At 43.0% G+C, this 20,739-nt stretch overlaps 1 protein-coding gene across 3 annotated transcripts in view; it reads right to left on the bottom strand.

The window, feature by feature from the left end:
* MCC (MCC regulator of Wnt signaling pathway) overlaps window positions 1–20,739 on the bottom strand; it is a 207,950-nt gene that overhangs the window by 3,185 nt on the left and 184,026 nt on the right. For all 3 annotated transcript variants that reach the window (XM_028749466.2, XM_077936126.1, XM_028749468.2), the window contains 6 exons: window positions 17,893–18,033; window positions 16,577–16,677; window positions 13,727–13,910; window positions 6,886–7,120; window positions 6,371–6,577; window positions 5,959–6,056 (listed from right to left, as the gene is read on the bottom strand). In XM_028749466.2, coding sequence (XP_028605299.2) covers window positions 5,959–6,056; window positions 6,371–6,577; window positions 6,886–7,120; window positions 13,727–13,910; window positions 16,577–16,677; window positions 17,893–18,033 — 966 coding nt within the window. The remainder of the gene's footprint in view (window positions 1–5,958; window positions 6,057–6,370; window positions 6,578–6,885; window positions 7,121–13,726; window positions 13,911–16,576; window positions 16,678–17,892; window positions 18,034–20,739) is intronic.

Genomic DNA, 20,739 nt, shown 5'->3' with positions numbered 1-20,739 from the left:
AGTGTGACCAAACATGCTTTTCAAACAATTGTGTCCTAACAACCTGGGAGAAATTTCAGTTTATTAACAAAAACACATTTGGATGAATATTTGTGCCTCCTTAAGAGAGAAGCTTTCTTTATGAGGAATAGCTAACCTGTTGATGAACTACAATACCAAATGGCCTTGCTGGCTGAGGTTGCTGAGAGTTTGAGTCCAACAATATTACCAGTTAGTGAGCTATAAGATCTAATACCCTCAGGACCTGCGTTCCACTGATCTTCAAGTTCCTTTCTATAGAACGGAAGCTAGAAGATATACATGAAGCTGCAAGGAGTGCAGTAGTCCCAAGATTTGCTGCTTTCTGAGTCCTATTCAAATTTATTTTCATAATAATAGCTTTTTACCCAAACACATGGATTCAACAACATGTATTTTATAAAGTACTCTTTCCAGATCCAGAGAACAGCTGGTTTTTATATTTTCAAAAATCAGCCACTGGGAATCATCTTAGAACATCTTAGATATAACCTGGAAAATGCATAGCACCGAGGAGAGTTGCATAACATATGAAATTTGATACCTCTTCCCCCACTCTTAAGAATGCTACCTTTGCCGTCTTTATGCTTTTAAGACCAAGCTGGCCTTTTTACTTTTCTATCCCAGCTTTGCATAACACTCCGCCTAAAGAAGTGTCCTGGAGAACTTCAAAGATTGCTTGATATTTTGTCTCTCTTTTTTTGTCGGCTTAATAAAGATATTGACCTACTATGGATTTGGGGAACTATTTTTCCAGTAAACCACAAACCTGGATTAAAGGCAAATTGTTGCCTGCTTTGGAAAAAAGTTACTCACTCTGTAGCTCCCTATTGCAACAACCAAATTTAATTTCCTGAGTGATGGACCTATCATTCCTTTCTGTGTAGTGACACGCAACATGGAACAATAAGGCATTGTTCAACTGTAATCATGCTGTTGAACAGACAAACCTGTGTTGTACTGCGTGAGTCAGGACTACTGAGCTCAGTATCTTGCTCTGACTGGCAGTGGCTCTCCAGAGTTCAGACAAGAGCCTTTCCTACCTGGAGATGCCAGTGTCTGAACCTGGGCCCTACTACATGCGAATAACATGTCCCACCTATAGTTTCTCCCCTAAGCACTGCTTCATCCTCCTGGCTGGCAATATAAACCAAACACAAAGATGCATCAGCTACCGTCAACTCCACAAAACCTTTTCATACTAATGCTGATACTTACAGAACAACCGTCATCAATAAAGGGAATACACTTTTGTTAATGGTAGATTCATGTAACTAAGGGCTTTGCATTTCTGTCTTCCTAAATAAAACTTAAATCACACTGTACAGCTAAGACATTAGCAAGAGTGTATTTCACCACCAGGACATGGTTTGGCCGTCAAAGTAGGGTGTCAAAGAATATATTTCTCTCCCCAGCCCCAAACATCCATCGCACAAGTTTTCTCATGATAGCCGAAAGAAATCTGCAAAATTCTGTGAAGTATACTCGCTTTTCTGGAAGGTGTTTCTCAAACATCCCTACAAATTCAGTAATACACACATATATTTTTCAACGCCAGATAACAAGGGTAAATTCAATCATTTGCTGAAATGTGAAATATTGTCCTGGTTTAGAGAGTCTGTGCTATTTTGCAGTTATGCAAAAATACGGTGGCCTTTTATTAGCAATATGGGCATTTTCAAAGAAAGGTATGACACATCTCAACTCTCAGTAGGTTAGGGACTCCCTTTGACTAAGGAAAGGTTGAGGAAAGATGGGATTAATGAAAAGGCAGGAATCCCTGTACCCTGCAGATGGCCACGTCATTATCAGAAGTGCTCTATAGCCTCTGTTACAATCTGTCTCAGGATTTGGCACTGAACTGTAGCAGAGCCCCCACTGGTTAATGTACATGGTAATTAGGTCATGGAAAGAGCGAAGTGTGGAATAAATGCTGGCAAGAAGCTGTGAGCACAATGCTTTGGGAGGAGCAATGGGTTTGCTTTAATACACAATCTGAGTTAGCATCTGTGTGTAACTACTGCAGTCTAATTTTTGCTATCACTTTTTAATTGGGTATTGTATGTCTGCAGTACAGTACTGTATTTCATTTTGGTTTTGCTTCTTCAAGCACTTCTGGTATCCAAGAGAGGACCAAGCTCATCAAAATCAATTGTCTTCCTGAAAAGCGACTAAACAGGTCCTAATCCTCGCAAAATGCATATGTTTTTAAAAGAGGCACATACAAAGATTTTTGTTCTGCAGCCCATTATTAGAATGGCTGTGTCTTATAACAGAGGAGCTTCACCAGCCTAGACCAGTTTTTGCCAGCATCACTAAGGGCACTAGAGCAAAACAGCAAACACCCACCCAATAAAGGTCATTCTGCTGAGAAGGAAAAGGACCAGACAACCACTATTAAACTGAAAATAATTTATTATAGCAAGCCACTGTGGTGCAGCAGACAGCTGCTTTTTATTATTGGCTACTTTTGTACCCCAGACTTCTCAGAGGAATTTTAGCCTGATAAGGTAGAGCTGATTTGTGTGAGAGCTATGCAAGGTTACTGAGAGTGTATCTTTGACATCCAGGCCTGACGCGCCACACTGCTAATTTACAGCTCACTGGTTTACCCTAAATGAGCCACTATCATCAGTAGTTTTGCAGTTGGCAAAATGAAGGTAACAATCTACTCCACATGGCTGTTGTAAGTAGGAATAAGAGAGGCGTGTGTAGTTTTGGGGCCAGATATAATGGAAGGTCGGCGGTTCGAATCCCCGTGACGGGGTGAGCTCCTGTTGCTCGGTCCCAGCTCCTGCCAACTTAGCAGTTCAAAAGCACGCCAGTGCAAGTAGATAAATAGGTACTGCTCCAGCGGGAAGGTAAACGGCGTTTCCGTGCGCTGCTCTGATTCACCAGAAGCAGCTCAGTCATGCTGGCCACATGACCCGGAAGCTGTACGCCGGCTCCCTTGGCCAATAAAACGAGATGAGCGCCGCAACCCCAGAGTCGGCCACGACTGGACCTAATGGTCAGGGGTCCCTTTACCTTTATAATGCCATCAATGAAAAGCAGTAGCAGTAAAATCTCAAGGGTCAGAATTTAACCTTTTAAACATAGGGATTTCTAAGTTATTGGCAACAGTACTACTTCCTACTCTGTTGAATGTCCAGTATAGAAGGCGGATTTCCTCCATGACTTATTGGTCTTGCTGCTGAGGTGGTCACGAGTCTGTGCTAGCCAAGCAGCATGGATGTTTTCGTGACCTAAGATACTATTCCACAGGGAGTTCAGCTGAAATCATTGCACTTCATGCAATTGTTCACATCACTCACCCTTAAGTGGACTGGCTTTTGGTCAATAATTATCTGCTCCAGATTTGAACTGGGGAAGTAAATCTGAATACCTTTGTATTCTCCTTGCTAAACTCAGTAATCATGTATGATGCATTCCCCCCCCCCCAAAAAAAAATTTCTATCTCTCTCAAAAAAAATCCTGTGTCGCAGATGGAGAGGGGAGACATTTACTCCCATTTACTCCTATCTGTTTCAAAGGATTGGCAGAGTTTTTGAATCTCTCCCTTCTTCTCATCCATTTTTCATAGAATCCTAGAAATCCGAGTCAACCCACCCTCACAAAAAAGCCTCTGTTAGGTCATCTCATCCTCTGTTTTGCCAGTGCATGATTGTTCCCTACAGGACATTTCTCTCATTTCCTTTTCCCTGGGGATTAACTGCTGTAAGTGCTCGTGACCTGTTGGGGAATTTATTAAGGATGAAGCCCAAGAGGCAAAATGGGGGAGTCTGCGAAGCAAATGATCTTCGTGTAGCAAGGAAAACGCACTGTAAGCATTACAAGAAGGAACGGTGCTGAACTTATTCTAGAGTTTAAGGCTGCAGTCTTGTCCCCACTTCCCTGGAAATAAGCTGCACTAACCTCAAAGGGACGAGTGTCTGAATAAACATTTAAGGCTCCAACAAACAGTAGTTTTTCCTACATAGACAATTATATGGGAAAGCAATCTTACATCACATGTTTTGAAATACACAGAATTATCAAAGAAAGCCTTTATTTCTACCGCAAGAAACCACCATACAATGATATTCACTTAGTTTCCTATACTGCAGAAAAGTGTTGTCTGTAGTGCTAGGGAAACACTAGGGAGTGCAACTCCTGAACTTTTTCTTTTCTTTTAAAGAGCAGAAGCAATGACATAATCAGTGCCGGGGCAACTGATGGACCCTGCTTGCTCTGACAAGTGAACAAAGTGATAATCAAGGCTTTCAATGACTCATGTAACACATCACCGTAGACCAGGGGTGGGTTTTCTGGCCAGTGGGTCAGATCATAAATCTTCCCAGCCCCTGGCAGAGAGTGATGTCAGGTGATGCTGCACTTTGAAGGCCCAGTTGTCGGCACTTCATAGCAAAGTGCAGGGCTGTTTGAAAGCCCTTTGCAAGCAGCTCTGCACTACTCCTGAAACCCCAGGAAAGTGGGTTTAAAGAGAAGCACTGGGCAGTTTACAAAGGGCTGGGGTTTTGTTTTTTTTTTGCTGTTTTGTCTACTGCACTGATTAGACTAAATCTCCATTGATGAAAAAATCACTTTCTTTTATATATAAAAAAGTACATAAGATGGGTACTGATCCTATAATTGTGATGATCTTTGATATATTTAGGCTGCAAACCTATGGACGTTTACCTGAAAGACAGTGGAGCTTATTTCTGAGTAAACATGCATTGGGTTATGCCGCAAATCCCATACTTGTGACTGTAAAAGGTTGCCCTAAGCATGCAAGAGATGAAGTGCAGTCATGGGGCCTTTTGTTAATTTTGACCAGCTTGAGGGAACATCATTAGCAAATGCAGGAGCAACAGAACTGATGGGCTTGTACCAGAGTTCCATTTGCCAATAGATACACTGCATGCTTATTAAGATGGTCTAGCATCAGGGCTGAAGAACATGCTTTGAACCCTCTTTTTGCATTATGCTTTTCTTCACTCAGTGTTTAACAAGTCTAACCCTTAACACTTCGCACCAATTTAGCTGGGAAGGAAGTTAGGCTTACAGGGTCTGTAATTTCCTGGATCCATTAAAAAAAAAACCAACTGGTGTCAGGTCAGATAATAGTTCAGGTCAGTGATTCCAGCGATACATTATGGAATTTACTTAATAGCCCAGCAATTTGAAACCTCTGGCATGAATGCTTTCAAGCCTGGGCGAATTGTTTCTTTTAAATTTGTCAATCAGTTCTACAACTTCATCTTTTATTTGATATTGTTTATCAGATGCACTGCCAGCAAATGGTAGCAGCACTGCCTCTAGGCCTGCCTTCCTGCTTCCAATGTTTTCTAAACAAAACGTTCAGCTATTTGCTTTTTGAATTTTCTAAAAGGTAGTATTATTCGTGGTTTAAGAAATAGCTCAATCAGTACAGAAGAGCAGATGAGTAGATGCTTTTCCATTCTTATTCAACCAATGAACATAATAATTGGAAGGGGTGGTACCTGAACTGGGATGGCTGTTTGGGGCAATCCTACACATTTCCTGAATGAGATGGGGACCTTTGTCCAGCTACTACTCTGTTGATCTAGTCCTTGCCTTCAGTTATTTTTTGTGCTACTATTAATGCAGAACCAGGAAGTCTAATTGTCACAGAGATGACATTGAAATGCTATTCCCAGATTTGCAATGTGTCTCCCTTGGGGTCTTTCATTAACTCAGTCAGCTATTCTTGTGCCTCAGGGTTTTCATGTGTGATGTGGGAATTAGTGACAATAATTAAGCCCTCTATCTTTAGAGGCTTGAAGAAACCTGGAGGGACCATGTTGATGAGCGTTGAAGAAAAGTAAAGGAGGAAAGGTATTCTTAGAAAACCGCAGAGGGGCAAGGAAGTGCGATCGCTTGGTATCTGAATGATTTAAAGTCCCAAACGAACGATATCATGAAAATTTTGCTTACCGCCTAAGTGCATTTGCCAGTTCTGTAGTCAGTTCACTTTCACTGTAGGGTTTCAACTCAGCTAGCGTTAAAGATGCCATGGTGCCATCTGTGCATTCCTGAAAAATAAAGCATAGTGAGTGGAGGTTGTAAAAACCCAGACATGTTTACCAATAATTTGCAACACCTCCTTGCTGGATATTCCCTATTTGCTTCCAAGCACATCCTACATCTTTTCATGTTGCTTCCATTCATATAGCACTCTCACTCCTTGACTGATACCCCCTACACCTGATTATGCTTCCCATAGACGCACCTGACTCTCCTCCTCCTCTCCTGCCCTGTGAGTGATCCCTGATATTCACAGGAATACTGCCGAAGGGTATCGAGGTTCTAATTAGTTCTCACCTGAAGACCCACGACAGCACCTCACCTTACTTGACTTGTCTTTGCTGCTGCTACTAGCTGAGCTTAGGGACCTCATCCTCTGCTCCTTTTGTTCTTCCACTTCCGATTTCAGGTGCTCGATGTGGACCAGGTATGCCTGTTCTTGAGCTTCCCGGCTGCTCAGCTTCAGCTCCAGAGCCTTCTTCTCTTTTTCTAGCAGGTACAGCTGCGCCTTCAGCTCTGCCATTTCCTCCTGGTGGGGAAGCACAGAAGATGATGGTAGACTGCAGTTTCACACAGTTCTGCGCAACCAGGGTGCAACATTCAGAGAGTGGCTGATAATGCCAGCTCCTTAATATTTGGCTATAAAGGGCAATGAATTCCATACTTTGTGCCCTCAGGCCTCTTCCTTCTAAGGCACTGGGTCTCCTGGGCCAAGGTTTTTAGGGGGTGTTGTATGCTAGGATTTAATGCCTTTCAGGTAACGAGAGATGCTGCAGCTACATTTCAAAAACCGGAAACCCTGAAACAGCTCCGTTCATAAGTCCCTAAATAAAATACCTTCATTGCCATGAGTTCTTGCATGAGTACAGCATTTTCTAGATCCAGCCTTTGGCTGTCTCCGCGAGGCTTGACATCATAGCTGAGGGGATCGATATGGATGCTCTCCAACTCCAGCATGGTCAGCTTGACAGCTGCCCTGTCGTTCTTCAGCTGCTGAATGTAGTCCTTCAGCCTTTGCTCGTCCTCCTTGGTGAACTCTGTATCGCAGCTACTTGCTGTCGAACTAGTAGTGCTTGGAAAAGGGGAGGAAGTATTTAGGAAACAGTAAGTCCCAATAGCCCTCAGTATCTCGTTTGGTGTGAAAAGTAAAGAACAAAATGCAAATACGTGCACATTATTTCTTAAACACAGAGGCAGACATGTAGAAAAGTAAAGGTGCTTTGTTTATTAGTTAGGAAAAAGTTAAAGACCTGTTGACCTAATCAGGTGTTGTGAAAGATGTCTTTCTGCCCAAGGCCCCAGAGGGATGTTGCCAATCCAGAGAGACATTGCTGGGCTAGAGGGACCTGTTATAACTAAGTTCCCTATGTCACCTATATCCTTATTGCAAAAGGGAGGGGACCAACGGTCTTCTGCCTCACACTCCTAAGTTTTAAACCAGGTATGGTGTACACGTTCAGCATAAAATGTATTAAAGGTAAAGGGACCCCTGACCATTAGGTCCAGTCGTGGCCGACTGGGGTTGCGGCGCTCATCTCGCTTTACTGGCCGAGGGAGCCGGCGTACAGCTTCCGGGTCATGTGGCCAGCATGACTAAGCCGCTTCTGGCGAACCAGAGCAGCGCAGGGAAACGCCGTTTACCTTCCCGCTGGAGCGGTACCTATTTAGCTACTTGCCCTTGGACGTGCTTTCGAGCTGCCAGGTTGGCAGGAGCAGGAACCGAGCAACGGGAGCTCACCCTGTCACGGGGATTTGAGCCGCCAACCTTCTGATTGGCAAGTCCTAGGCTCTGTGGTTTAACCCCCAGCGCCACCCACGTCCCTCATAAAATGTATTAAAATGGTTCAATTTCAAACTAAAGATGAGGAACCACACTTTTAGTGTTGCCTTGTATACATGTGTACTGCTGTCACAACACACCTCGGAAAACTAGCTGCTCTGGAAGCTGGCTAGGTTAGAACGTCTCTCCCAGATGTGCCAGTTTTCTATCTGAAGGGATTTTTTTTAAAAAAACAAACTGCCAATCTGGTGCCACTGCAAAAGGGCCTATCTCACCTGTATCCTGAATTGCCACAGCCAACTCTACTATCTCAGGATTGTATCAGCTGTGGAGAGAGGCCCCTGGCACTCCTCATCAGGGTTCAAGCCATGGGTCACCAGTGCTTGCTCCTAAAGCCAGTTTCTGATACTGTGGCATATAGTGAAACAAGTGACTTTGACGACAAAAATGCCTCTGTGAACATAGACTATGTTCCTGTTCTACCAAGCCTCACTTCCTACACATCTTGTGTTGGGGCAGGGCTTCCAGGATATGGTTTGATCACAGGCTTAGAAACCAAGCCTTGTGCTCTTTAGGTCCACCACAACCTTGGCAGCTTCTAAGCCCCGCATTCCCCAACCTGCTGGGCCTCTGGATGTTGTTGGACTACAACTCCCATCAGCCCTAGCGAGCATGGCCATTTTACAAGGCAATGGAAAAATATATAATATTTTTTAATGCAATATTCCTTTTTGTAGGGTACCATTTCAAATTAGGAAGGAAAAAAAGAGGAGAGAGAAACAAGGCAATTTGACCCCAGTTTGTACATTCACGGCTTTAAAAATAAGTAAATGTTAAGATACACATTGTGTTGTTTCTAAACAAGTCTAGGAGCAGACCTCATTAAAGTCTTTCCACCACTCCAGTCTTCCAAAGAAAAAAAAATTTGCAGAGGTTAATTGCAATGCTACTACCCATTCCTTAACATTCCACTCCTCGGCATAATTACAACAACACTAAAACAGGATAGAAACAAGCCTGCTTTTCTTAGAGTCTCACACAGAGACAAAGCTGCCTGCTGTCTCCTGAGGACCTGTAATCAGCTGCTGGGTGAGGGTTAAGTCATCCATTAGCTGTGCCTGTCTGGAATGCTGGATGATCTCAGTTATCAGCAGGGGAATAAATCACTTTCTGCACTGGGCTGCAATATTTTTCCATCTTTCTTGACAAAGGAAGGGAAACACAGTGATACACACACACACACACACACACACACACACACACAGCATGGTTTCTATAGCCATGCTGAACATGGCTTGCTCTTGAGGCAAAGGATGAAGGCAAGGTTCATGAAAAGGGATTGCTTAAAGCTCAAAACTATCTTTCACTTCTGAGAAGTGTGTTAGATGAAATGGCCTGTTGACATTGTAGAGGAGCTTTCCCCAACCTGGTGCCCTCCTGATCCGTGTGACTACAACTCCCATCAGCCCCAGCCGGCATGATCTTGTCGAGGCTTCCAAGCAGACTGCTGTTCAGGAGGAACACACAGAACTGGCTGGGATCCAAAGGTTTCCCTGAGCTACTCCTTTCCACAAAGTGTCGCATTACACAGGCTTTTAAATTGCAGCTTCTTGCTGATTCCAACTGGTCTCCCCTCTCCTAGGGATAACAGGTAATAGGCAAAGCAGAAGCAAGCAAACAATTTTACTTGTTGTGTTTCCCTTAAATTCCGGGAGGAATTCAACACTGCTGACACAGATTTGTTTAGCAGTGTGGTAGTTTTGCTAGTACAAAAATGGCTTCTGGAAAAGAAGGCAAAGGAAGCCAGCATGGTTCTTACGGCTGTGCAACAGATTGCTGAAGTCCCAGTACTTCCTGTTCCACAAGCTGCCGCAACCTTTATTTTCATCCTCATACTACTGCAACAGCTCTCAAGTTGGCGGGCAGAGAACTCTGAAAACTGGGCCTCCCTCTGCAGTAAAATCATGGCTGTGCTGTCTTGCTTGCCGTAAATAAAATATACGGGCTTGAGGAAAATATGAATTAATTTGGGCTCAACATCAGAGAGAGAAAGATGGGGGCAGGGGGAAAAAGAAATACACACCAAAGCTTCTGAAAAACTTTCTATGGGCTCACTAGACAACACAACACAAGTTAAATCTTCACACAGACACAATTGTGAAGATCTAATTGCAGGGTGTGTGGAGAAAAGTATCATCTGCCCTTAGTGGTACAGTGTCCCTCAAACACACCTCAGAGGACCTCCCTGGCCTCAGAAATTTTGAAAAAGTAGTCCCCAGTTACTAATATCTTCTTTTGGAGCAAGGCACACAAAAGGGAAGTGGTGGTTCAACTACAAGTATACTTGAGGGAATTATTTTGGCACATTTCAGTCTGACTTCAGGCCTAGCACTGGAACTGTGATGACCTTTGTCAGAAGTGGAACAGGAGGAGTGTGGCCCTGTTGATTCTCATTGACCTCTCAGTAGAGATCAATACCGTTGACTACAGTATCGGCATCAATACCGTTGACTACAGTATCAGTGCAGTTCTGGGTTGGGCATGAGAGTTCCAGGAAATCCAGCCCTATCTCCAGGGTGTCATTTCTAGAGAGTAGCATTGGGAAACTATTGCTCAACCTTATGAAAATCAATTTTGGTGTCCACCATGTTCAGTCTTGTTCCATGTGTTGTTGACATATGAAGTCACTGGGAAATGTCCTCAAGGGATTTGGAATGAGGTGCCACAAGTCTTCTGATGACACCCAGCTCTAACATTTTGTTCCTTCTGAATAGGGAGAGGCAGCTCAGGTACTGCACCGTTGCCTGGAAGTAGTAAAGAGGCGGACTGGAGCTGAATCCTGACAATATGAAGGTGCTGGGCTTTTGGGTCCGTGAAGCAGGGACACTCCCTTCAGGAGAGGGTTGCACTCCCCAAAAGGAACAGCTCTTGAATCCAGCGCAGGTACTCAAGGCCAGATTTGGCCTTGGTGGTTAGGAGTGTCTATTTCCAGCTATGGTCCCTTCCAGACAGAGAGACTAGCCACAGTAACCCATGTCCTGGTAATTTCCAGACAGGACTACTGTACTATACTCTATGTGGGGCTGCCTTTGAAGATGGTTTGGAAACGGCAACTGGGTGGAAACCAGCAGCTACCGGGCATCACTGGCTGGGTTCACATTACAACATCAGTCCTACAAGATCTGCACTGGCTGCCACTTCAAGTGGCTTATGTTGACTTATGCATCCCTCAGCAGGTGAGGCCATACCTTTAAACTTTCTCTGATGCAAAACTGGGACGCACGTCTCCCGGGACATGCTCACAGGTGAGTCATGTGACCTGCGCCTAGCTCTTGACCCCCAAAAGGGGGCCTTTTATTTAGTGACCTCCAGGCTATGGAATGCCCTTCCCCTCTGAGGTGTACCTTTCACTGACAATATATGCTTTCCTTTGGCGGGCTAAGACACACCTTTCTACCCAAGCCTTTGGAGGAAGGATGAAGTAATGTGAAGGGTAACGGTGATTTTATATACCGCTTACATGTTTTATGCTGTATATTTCAGATTATTATATTACATCCTTTTATGTACCCTAAGACCATGTGGTAAAGGGCAGATTATAAATGCAACAAACAAACTTCTCTATTCATAGTTTTTATGAGTTTTCCTCTTTAACCAGGCATTTGATGGCTGAAATATGCTATTTATTCCTGGCAATCTTGGAATCACTGCCTGAGAAAATGTGATTGTTTTTCATGATATTGTTATTCATTTGTTTGTGCCCTCAGCTCCTTTGGAAGGAAGGAATATAAAGCAATGATGATGATGATGATGATAATAATAATAATAATGATAATAATAATGATGATGATAATAATAATAATAATAATAATAATAATAATAATAATAATAAAATAATAATAATAATAATAATAATAATAATAATGTACTACTACTACTACTAATAATAATAATAATACATTGTTGTACTCTCCAACTAAATGAGATGTCTTGTAATGGAAAATGCCTTTGTATTGACCTCAACTATGTTCCATCTGACATGCTCTTACAAACACTCATGTAAGAACTGTAAAAACTGAACTGTGTGATACACTGCGGCATAAAGGATTTATTGGCTATCATGCGAGTGCTTTCCATCTATTATTCACAATACATAAATACAGCAGGTTTAATATATCACAGGGCTCTGTCTAGGTGGTACAAATTCTACGTTTTATATTAGCTGAGGAAAGGTTCAGATTTCTGTCCTACTTTTGACTCCATTGATTGCCCAACTGACTGATTCAAATAATTAAGGGATCTTCTTAATGCAGCAGGTATTTTGATGATAACAATTGTCCCTTCTAGCTTCATGGCTAGGCTTTCTCCATTAGAACAATTATGATTTCTTAACATGCCACAGATTTTCTTCTTCTGTTTTCACAAATAAATTGGCAGTCTTGCTGGGATGCTGCCAGCCCAACAAATTGAAATGCTAGCTATTATTTTTATTCACTTCACTAACAACAGCCTCTTCTGCTTCTTCTCCCCCCCAGTCCCATTTTGTTGCAGTTGCTCCCTTTTACAGTCTTTTAACCCCCTTGTCACCAGTGGCTGCCTGTGCATTTGTTCCCAGTAATGTGTTCTGCAATGTGACATTCAGCGACTCATTCCTGATGCTGAAGTTAAGTCTGGGTCAACACTCCCATTACAAACTCCCATTTTGAAGAGCTTCAAACTGCAGGGGAAATTATTCACTTTGACATGAAAAGTCCTTGCCAAGGAGAAAGCCTCCCCACCACCACCACCACCCTCCAAGTTTACAAGAGGAGTTTCAACCGCCATTTTGAGTTATTTTATCTGCATACAGTTTGGCAGACAGATTCAAATGGCTTAAATTGTTTCGCCTGGTTGTGAGTATTTTTGGTCAAGGGGTAGTCATCCTTTGGCCCTACAGCACATAATGAAGCAGTGTAGCAAAAGCAGGTATGAGTCTTGTCTGTGCCTGGATGGAGAAACATATTGAGATCCACCAAAGAAAGGCTGAGTACAAATGAAATACGCAAATAAAATCATCATTAACTTTCTATCATGTATGGACACTGGCTTTTTTGGACTTTTTAAAGGCCAAAGGCCACAATGCAATAAAAAAATACTTGTGTAAGCCCAAGCAAGTATATACCATTAAGTCACACAGCGAGAGTTCTGCCATTCACTTTTAGAGACAAAATTCAACACTGACAAGCATATTTTGATTGAAAATGAAGAAAGATTGAATAAGTGGCTCTAAAGGCAAATTCAGTATTTGGAATTTCTTATTCTATTCTAAACTCCAAGTAGTTCACATACTGAACTGATGTTTCCTGCAGTTGCAGTCATGGAAGTTGCTGAGTGTTGCTTTTTAAAACAATAAATGCTGATAGAAAAACACTTTTTTAAAAAAAACACACTCTTTTCTTCTAATATGGAATGAATATATTTATGAAACGAGAACACAACTTGCGGGCACTTCAAAAGTTTGAGGCAAAAGCCTACAAAGTCTTTAGATTGGAAACCTTTGCGGCCTTCACAGAATACAGGTGTCTGCTTTAGGTTTCAATGAGAAGAGGGAATTGAGGGCCAAAGAAAGGGCAGGGAAATCACTGAAGTAAAACAAATGGTATGAGTTTGCTCTTTATGAAAGCGATCAGAATCACCCACACGCAACAAATCTACACAAACTCCTTTTTTGCACAGAGCCTGTCGAAAATCTTGAGAGAGTTCAGTCACCGAGGCACTGAAGTGATTTGTAACGAACACCAGTATAACCCAGCATGCTGATTTGAGGATAGATAGATAAGATAAATGAAACACAACATAATCTACTTCATTCTGAACGCCAAGGCCTGGGGATTAACAGAGCCAATGAGCTATGCTTACCTGGTGTGGCTATTGGATGACAGGCTCTCCCAGGGCTGCACGCTGCAGCCGGTGACCGCAAACGCTCCACCGCAGCTACCGTCCAATTTCATCAGCAGGGCTTTGGCTGCGTTCTCAGCTGTCTTCCTGCAGTCATGAGCTCTTTTAAGCATCTGAGTGATGTTTTCATCACCTGTTTGGTCCCCTGTTTGCCAAGCAAATGATCAGAGCTATGCAGGTAATAAGCATTAATATGAGTAGATGGGCTCTTAAGATGACATCTTGCACTTCCAACTAGGAAGTTAAATGTCTGATAAAATACACCGGGGTTATAGCGGACCCACAGGCCACGATCCAGATGCAGAGCATGGTTTCTGACTCTCCTCTTCAGAAAGCAAACTCTGAGGCTGCTTGACAACTCTCAAAGCTGAGGGAAATTAAGCAGGCGAGGTCTGAGTTTTGGACATCTACATAGAACTGCATTTACGTGCCTAAGGATCACCACTGCCATAGATGAGATCTCTTAGCAGATGCTCTCTTTTGTTATATCGTTCTCCCCTTGTATCACTTGAAGCAAAGCAACGCCAGTTGGTTCTTCCAAACTTATCCACCCATACAACTGTTCCGGCGACTGAAAATCACCACCCCTTTTTGCACCTCAGCTGGGAACCACTGTGTTTAATCATTTTTGTTTGTGTTTTATTCTCTGCATTTGTTTTGTTTGTGTGTGGAATGCTCAATGGAGTCGCTGCTGGTGCATTTTAAAATTAAAATAAACACTTTTTGTTGTTGTAATGAAGTACCTAAGCAGGCCTTATGGAATAATGACAGCCTCTATTTCAAAGCGTGAGAAAAATACGCATTAGCATATTTCATCACCTTTATAAATGTGAATTACATCTCTCCTGTGTTACCAGGATACAGGGAAAACAAATAGCCATTATGCATTTCCATGTGATCCACATATGCATACTGCTAATACAAGAGGCATAAACACACACTGCCTCCTGCAAACTCATCTCTACAAGCTCACACAATTACAGGCAGCTGAAAACAGGAACTATATCCCCACTTGTACTTGCTATGCCTTTCCCTGGGTGGCATCTCCTTAATTTTAGACGATTGTGGAAAGCTTCTTGTTCAGTCATGTCCTTCCAGTGAATTAGTTATAAAACTCATGTTAGTTTTTATTTAGGCTGATGACTGGCATGTTATTGCTGCTTGTGTCTTTTATCATTTAAATTATTTTTAAATAGCTCTTTAAAATTTGCATTGAAATTCCTATCTGCGCTTAATTTTGGACTCTAATAATAGAAACACAGCATTAAAATTCCACAGATGAATGTGTTGCCTCATAAAGGAAAAAACAAAACAACACATGCCCAATCCACAGGACTCAAAACAAAACGCCACCACATCTGTGGATCATTGACTCTAGTTTGCTGAAACTCATCCATCTTGTAACACTGAAGCCAGCTGGTCATTTTGTCCTTAGGAGTTTTCGCATTATATTTCAGTGGCTCTTGAGAAGCTGGTGATATAAATTAGATTTTAAAACAAGCAGTTTCCATGTCACAGTAGAGCTTGGGAAACAATTTTTTTCTGGGCTCAAAGGTTTTCCCCATGCCCTACAACTCTGTATTATAAACCTCGAATTGCCATTTCGGTGAGTTGAAAATGTGTGAAATTTTTCTCAACTTCTCTACAATAACAAATAATTGCAATCTTGATGTAATTTTCATAAATGAACTAGGAAAGTGTCTAGAAAGTGGCTCACTCGCTATTAGACCATGCTGTCCCTAAAGTACTGGTTGTGGTTCATGGCACTAAAACCTGACCCAAAATGCTGAGGTATAGACAGGGTGAAAATTCACAGCAAAAGAATAATGGCAGGTCTAGGGTGAGCTCTTTTGAGATATCTTCATCACCATCTTATTTGTATGCTACCTTTCCACAAAATGGGTCCCAAAGTGCCTCACAACATATCAAATAAATAACACTGGTCAACAACAAATTTGTTGTCTGCGTTTTGTTGTCTGTGGTGAAGCAACATGCAATTTACGTGTATATCCTTTATCAATGCCCACCATTCAGTTTACAGTAATCGATGTTTCTATCAGGTAATCAATATATGTTGTTGGAAAAACATTTTTTTCTCTTAAAAACATATTTAGGATGATATGTGTTGACAAAAATCAGCTGATAATGCCACAAAAATGTAATCGATTTTGTCAAATCAACATAGCACAAAAACCTGACCTGATGGAGAGAAACGGATACCATTTCCTGATTCAGCAGTGCAAAAATACCCTAAATCAGTTGTAGAAATCTAGACAACATTCAAAAAGTAAAAAATTGTTGCCCAGTGGAACAATTGATAAAACAGGAAAAACTATTATATCTTGGCTGTGAGTCCTGGAAGTGTTAAAAACCAACTTCTCTCATACATGTGTCCAGCCATCTTTCATTAAAGCCACTAAAAATTATGCAGTTCACTTGAATGATGCATTTACAATATTGGGTTGGAAACATGTGATACAAATTAAATAGCACTTATTCAGGAATTGACTATACAAAGTATGTGGCCTCCTTCGTTCAGCCTTTGATGTTCCCTTTTGGTGGGTTTGGAACCAAGAGCTTCAATCACTAACTTTCCTTAATTTCCTATACTAGACACTATGGCTATTCTCATTTGATTGCAGTTTAGCTTGGGTTAAAAATGTGATTGAAAGAAAACATACTTGATTAATTGGGGGGCAGAGGTGGGAGGGGGTTACCTGAACTGTCACAAGATGACTGGGTGTTGCAACCTACCCTTTGAGGGCGAAGTACAGAATGGATTATGGAGAAAGTAACTTATTGAGTTCTTACCAACAGACCCGACACCTGCAGCTCTGAATTGCCCAAGAATGAGGGACTGTTCACTTTCTGCCAATGCCAACAGCAGCTCATAGGCTTCAATGCACTGTTCACTGGAAACAACAAAAACAATTCACTATTTGTAACTTATGAGACAGGAAAAAGGCAATATAGGTGACAGCAGGACAGAAGTGATGTCTGAAATGATGTCATTTCCTCTCTGTCTGTTAGCTGGGAAACTAGAACTTTCTTGCAGCTTAGGCTTGGTGATCCTAGCCAATCCCTACCTTATGATGCTGTAAAGGGCCCTGTGATCTTTGGATGAAGTACAGCACAGGGGCACCTCGGGTTACATATGCTTCAGGTTACATACTTAAGTACTTAATTCGTTCCGGAGGTCGGTACTTAACCTGAAACTGTTCTTAACCTGAAGCACCACTTTAGCTAATGGGGCCTCCTGCTGCCGCCGCGCCGCCGAAGTACAATTTCTGTTCTCATCCTGAAGCAAAGTTCTTAACCTGAAGCACAATTTCTGGGTTAGCGGAGCCTGTAACCTGAAGCGTATGTAACCTGAGGTACCACTGTACTCTTAAGCCAACATTTAGGCACTTTGCTAAGTGCCATGAATGAGAATAACCTGTAAGGCAGTTAATGTACAGATGTGAACTGAATAATTATTAAATACTTGCACATTCCATCTAAACCACTGAGTCTCTTGGGCTCACAGGTCAGAAGGTTGGGCAGTTTGGGTCCGTGCAACAGGGTGAACTCCCGTTGCTCTGTCCCAGCTCCTGCCAACCTAGCAGTTCGAAAGCATACCAGCGCAAGTAGATAAATGGGTACCACTGTGGCAGGAAGGTAAACAGCACTTCTGTGTGCTCTGGCTTCTGTCACTGTGTCCCGTTATGCCAGATGCGGTTTAGTCATGCTGGCCACATGATCCAGAAAGCTGTCTGGGGACAAACACTGGCTCCCTTGGCTTGAAAAGCACCACACCCCATTGACTCCTCTGACTGGACTTAACAGTCCAGGGGTCCTTTACCCTTTACCTAGTATCAAGCCAAATTGGCAACTCTTCGTTTTCTCTGAGGCAGTCCCCAGAGAGCATGAAATGGACGCTATCTTCCTACACGCTATCCCTGCCACCTCACACTGAGTGGAGTCCTAACAAGTAATGGTGCAAGGTTTGGAAGTGAGTAGAATTAAGGCGGGGGTGGAACAGTACATTATGTGTACTTACATACCTTCAAGTCTCTTCCAGGAAACAAGCATCACATGAAAATGTACTACCTCATTTATTTTGTCTCTTGCATTCTCTGTGCACGTACCTGTATTGCAAGGCGAGCTTCAGGGCTGTGGCGTTGGACTCATATTTTCCAACCAGCATGCTCATCCTCTCCGCATTACTCTTGCACTCTTCCAGAGTTATTGTCAATAAATCATTCTGAGATTTTAAATGCTCAATGCGGCTGCGGAGAAGAAAACCATCTATAAACTTTCACAGAGCACCTACTCAGCCCTACCTGCCTTGAACATTCTCCAAATGGCTCCATCTCAAAATGTGAAAAGTAATCTGGCCTTAATCATTTTCATCCATTACTGGAAAAGGCAGGGAAGGAATAAATAATGCAAACTGCATGAACAAGTCTTACGGAGAAAACCCTTTCACCAATAAAGCCCAATGAAAATGTGGGTGGCTTTAATATTATTATTATTTAAGAAATGATATGGAGCTGCTTATATAGACACATTTCATTGGTGTACATTTTTCCTTACCAATGCCCACCTCGCCCTTCTGTTCTCAACCTTGTGGTTTCTTTTGCTTTAAAGGAGTTCTGCAGCTAACTGGCACAGGAAGAGCATCACATAAAAAACAAAAACTAGGGTTGCCATATGTCCAGGCAGAAATCGGCAAAATGTCAAAAACCTCTCTTTTGAGATTTTGCGAAAAAAGCAGCTCAACAACTCTTGTGTCCTTACAGCTTTGTGAGTAGCTCCCTGTACTGCATTGTCACAAACTGCTTTTAAAACTGTCCTGAGTTTTCAGAACCATATTGGAAAAGTTTATACGATGCAAGTTTTCAAGAGCCAAGGAGACTGCTGCTATAAGAGGTTAAGTCAAAAGCCCTATTGAGGTCATCTGTGCAACTCCCTACATCAGTGATACAATTCACTATATCAGTGGTGGGGAACCTCTGGCCCACGAGCCTCGTTAAAGCCCACCTATTTGGCCTATGAACATATTTTGCCTTATGCTTAGGAATGGGAGTGGAATTCATGGAAGACTGACTCAAAAGTGGATTCATTTGATTCAATCAGGATCATTGGGCGATGCCAGAATTTATGGCGCTGTGGTGTAAACCACTGAGCCTAGGGCTTGCCGATTGGAAGGTCGGCAGTTCAAATCCCGGCGATGGGGTGAGCTCCCGTTGTTCGGTCCCAGCTCCTGCCCACCTAGCAGTTCAAAAACACGTCAAGTGCAAGTAGATAAATAGGTGGGAAGGTAAACAGAGTTTCCGTGTGCTGCTCTGGTTTCGCCAGAAGCGGCTTAGTCATGCTGGCCACATGACCCAGAAAAACTGTCTGTGGACAAACGTCGGCTCCCTCAGCCAGTAAAGCGAGATGAGCACTGCAACCCCAGAGTCGTCTGCGACTGGAGTTAACTGTCAAGGGGTCCTTTACCTTTAAGGAGGACACCCACCTGTCACCATCTTCTGTCTGGTTCTGACGAGCAGATTTGGAATGAAATGTCTCAACAACTTTTGACCCCAAGTGCTCAAAAAAACCTGTCAAAATCTTCAGTCATTTGTGTCTCTTAGGTAGGCTGACTAGGTTGGAGTTGTCACACTGACGAAAGCCACGAAACTCCACTATATTTAAATAAAACACTGGTTCACAACACAAACTTCACACCGATCCAAACTGTGAACTTGAATAAACTGAACTATATCATTGACTGAGGCCTGAGGGCAGTTATGCAGTATAAATAGCCTATGGGAAATTTCCAGTTGTTCCTAAACAGGCCCTACAGGTGCACGCTCTCAGGGGAAAAAGCCAGAAACTGAGAGGCTTCCAGAACCGAGCTGCCTGCAATGCAATTGCTCAGTTCGCAGAAGTCATGCCTATCTCTCAGTTGGGTTGCAAATGCACCGCAACGTCTTCCAAGTGACCTCAGCGAGCATTTCAATTTCAAATATTCTGATATTTTCTACTTTTAAGGTAAAGGTAAAGGGACCCCTGACCATTAGGTCCAGTTGTGACCGACTCTGGCGTTGCGGCGCTCATCTCGCTTTATTGGCCAAGGGAGCCGGCGTACAGCTTCCAGGTCATGTGGCCAGCATGACTAAGCCGCTTCTGGCGAACCAGAGCAGCGCACGGAAACGCCGTTTACCTTCCTGCCGGAGCGGTACCTATTTATCTACTTGCACTTTGATGTGCTTTCGAACTGCTAGGTTGGCAGGAGCAGGGACCAAGCAACAGGAGCTCACCCCATTGCAGGGATTCGAACCGCCGACCTTCTGATCGGCAAGCCCTAGGCTCTGTGCCACCCACAGCACCACCCGCGTCCCCGTTTCTACTTTTAGTTAAGTATTTTTATTCATTTACTTGATTTTTTTTTGGGGGGGGGAGCTGCTCCCCTGCCCCCTGGCTACACCCACGTTCAAGATCCTGATTAGATCATGGGTCCCCTTTCAGAACTCGCATCCCTATGGACCCCTTTATGAGGAGTCGGAGGGCTGCCTCTGTCTGGTATGCTAGCAATGTTTTTTCTTCCCTTTGGGAAAGCTCAGTCATCCAGCTGCCAACAGCTGGGAGAAGTGAGCACCCAGGGTTTACTGCTGCTGTACATTTGGAATAGAGTAGAGCAAATCTCCCTGGCAGCAATGGGAGTCAATGACACTCTGTCAGTTTCAGAGGGAACTGTACAAAAACAGAAAACAACAACACCATCGCTGCTTCGCTTCAAAACAGGTGTGAGGCTTCCTGCCAAAGGTGGGGTTTGCATGCAAAGCCTATCTCCTTTGCCTGTGCTGTTTCAAAGGAGGTGGATGTGGAAATGATACAGTTTGGGTGTTACTTCTGAATATTTAGGTACAATACATTGCTTTGACTGTCAACAAGTACAACAATGCCAACAGCACCTACTCATCTCCACTAAAATTATCACACTGATC

This window comes from Podarcis muralis, chromosome 11 (assembly GCF_964188315.1).
Source record: "Podarcis muralis chromosome 11, rPodMur119.hap1.1, whole genome shotgun sequence".
Taxonomy (NCBI): Eukaryota; Metazoa; Chordata; class Lepidosauria; order Squamata; family Lacertidae; genus Podarcis; species Podarcis muralis.
The sequence above is the reverse complement of the archived record's forward strand: the minus strand, read 5'-3'. Positions and strand labels throughout refer to the sequence as shown.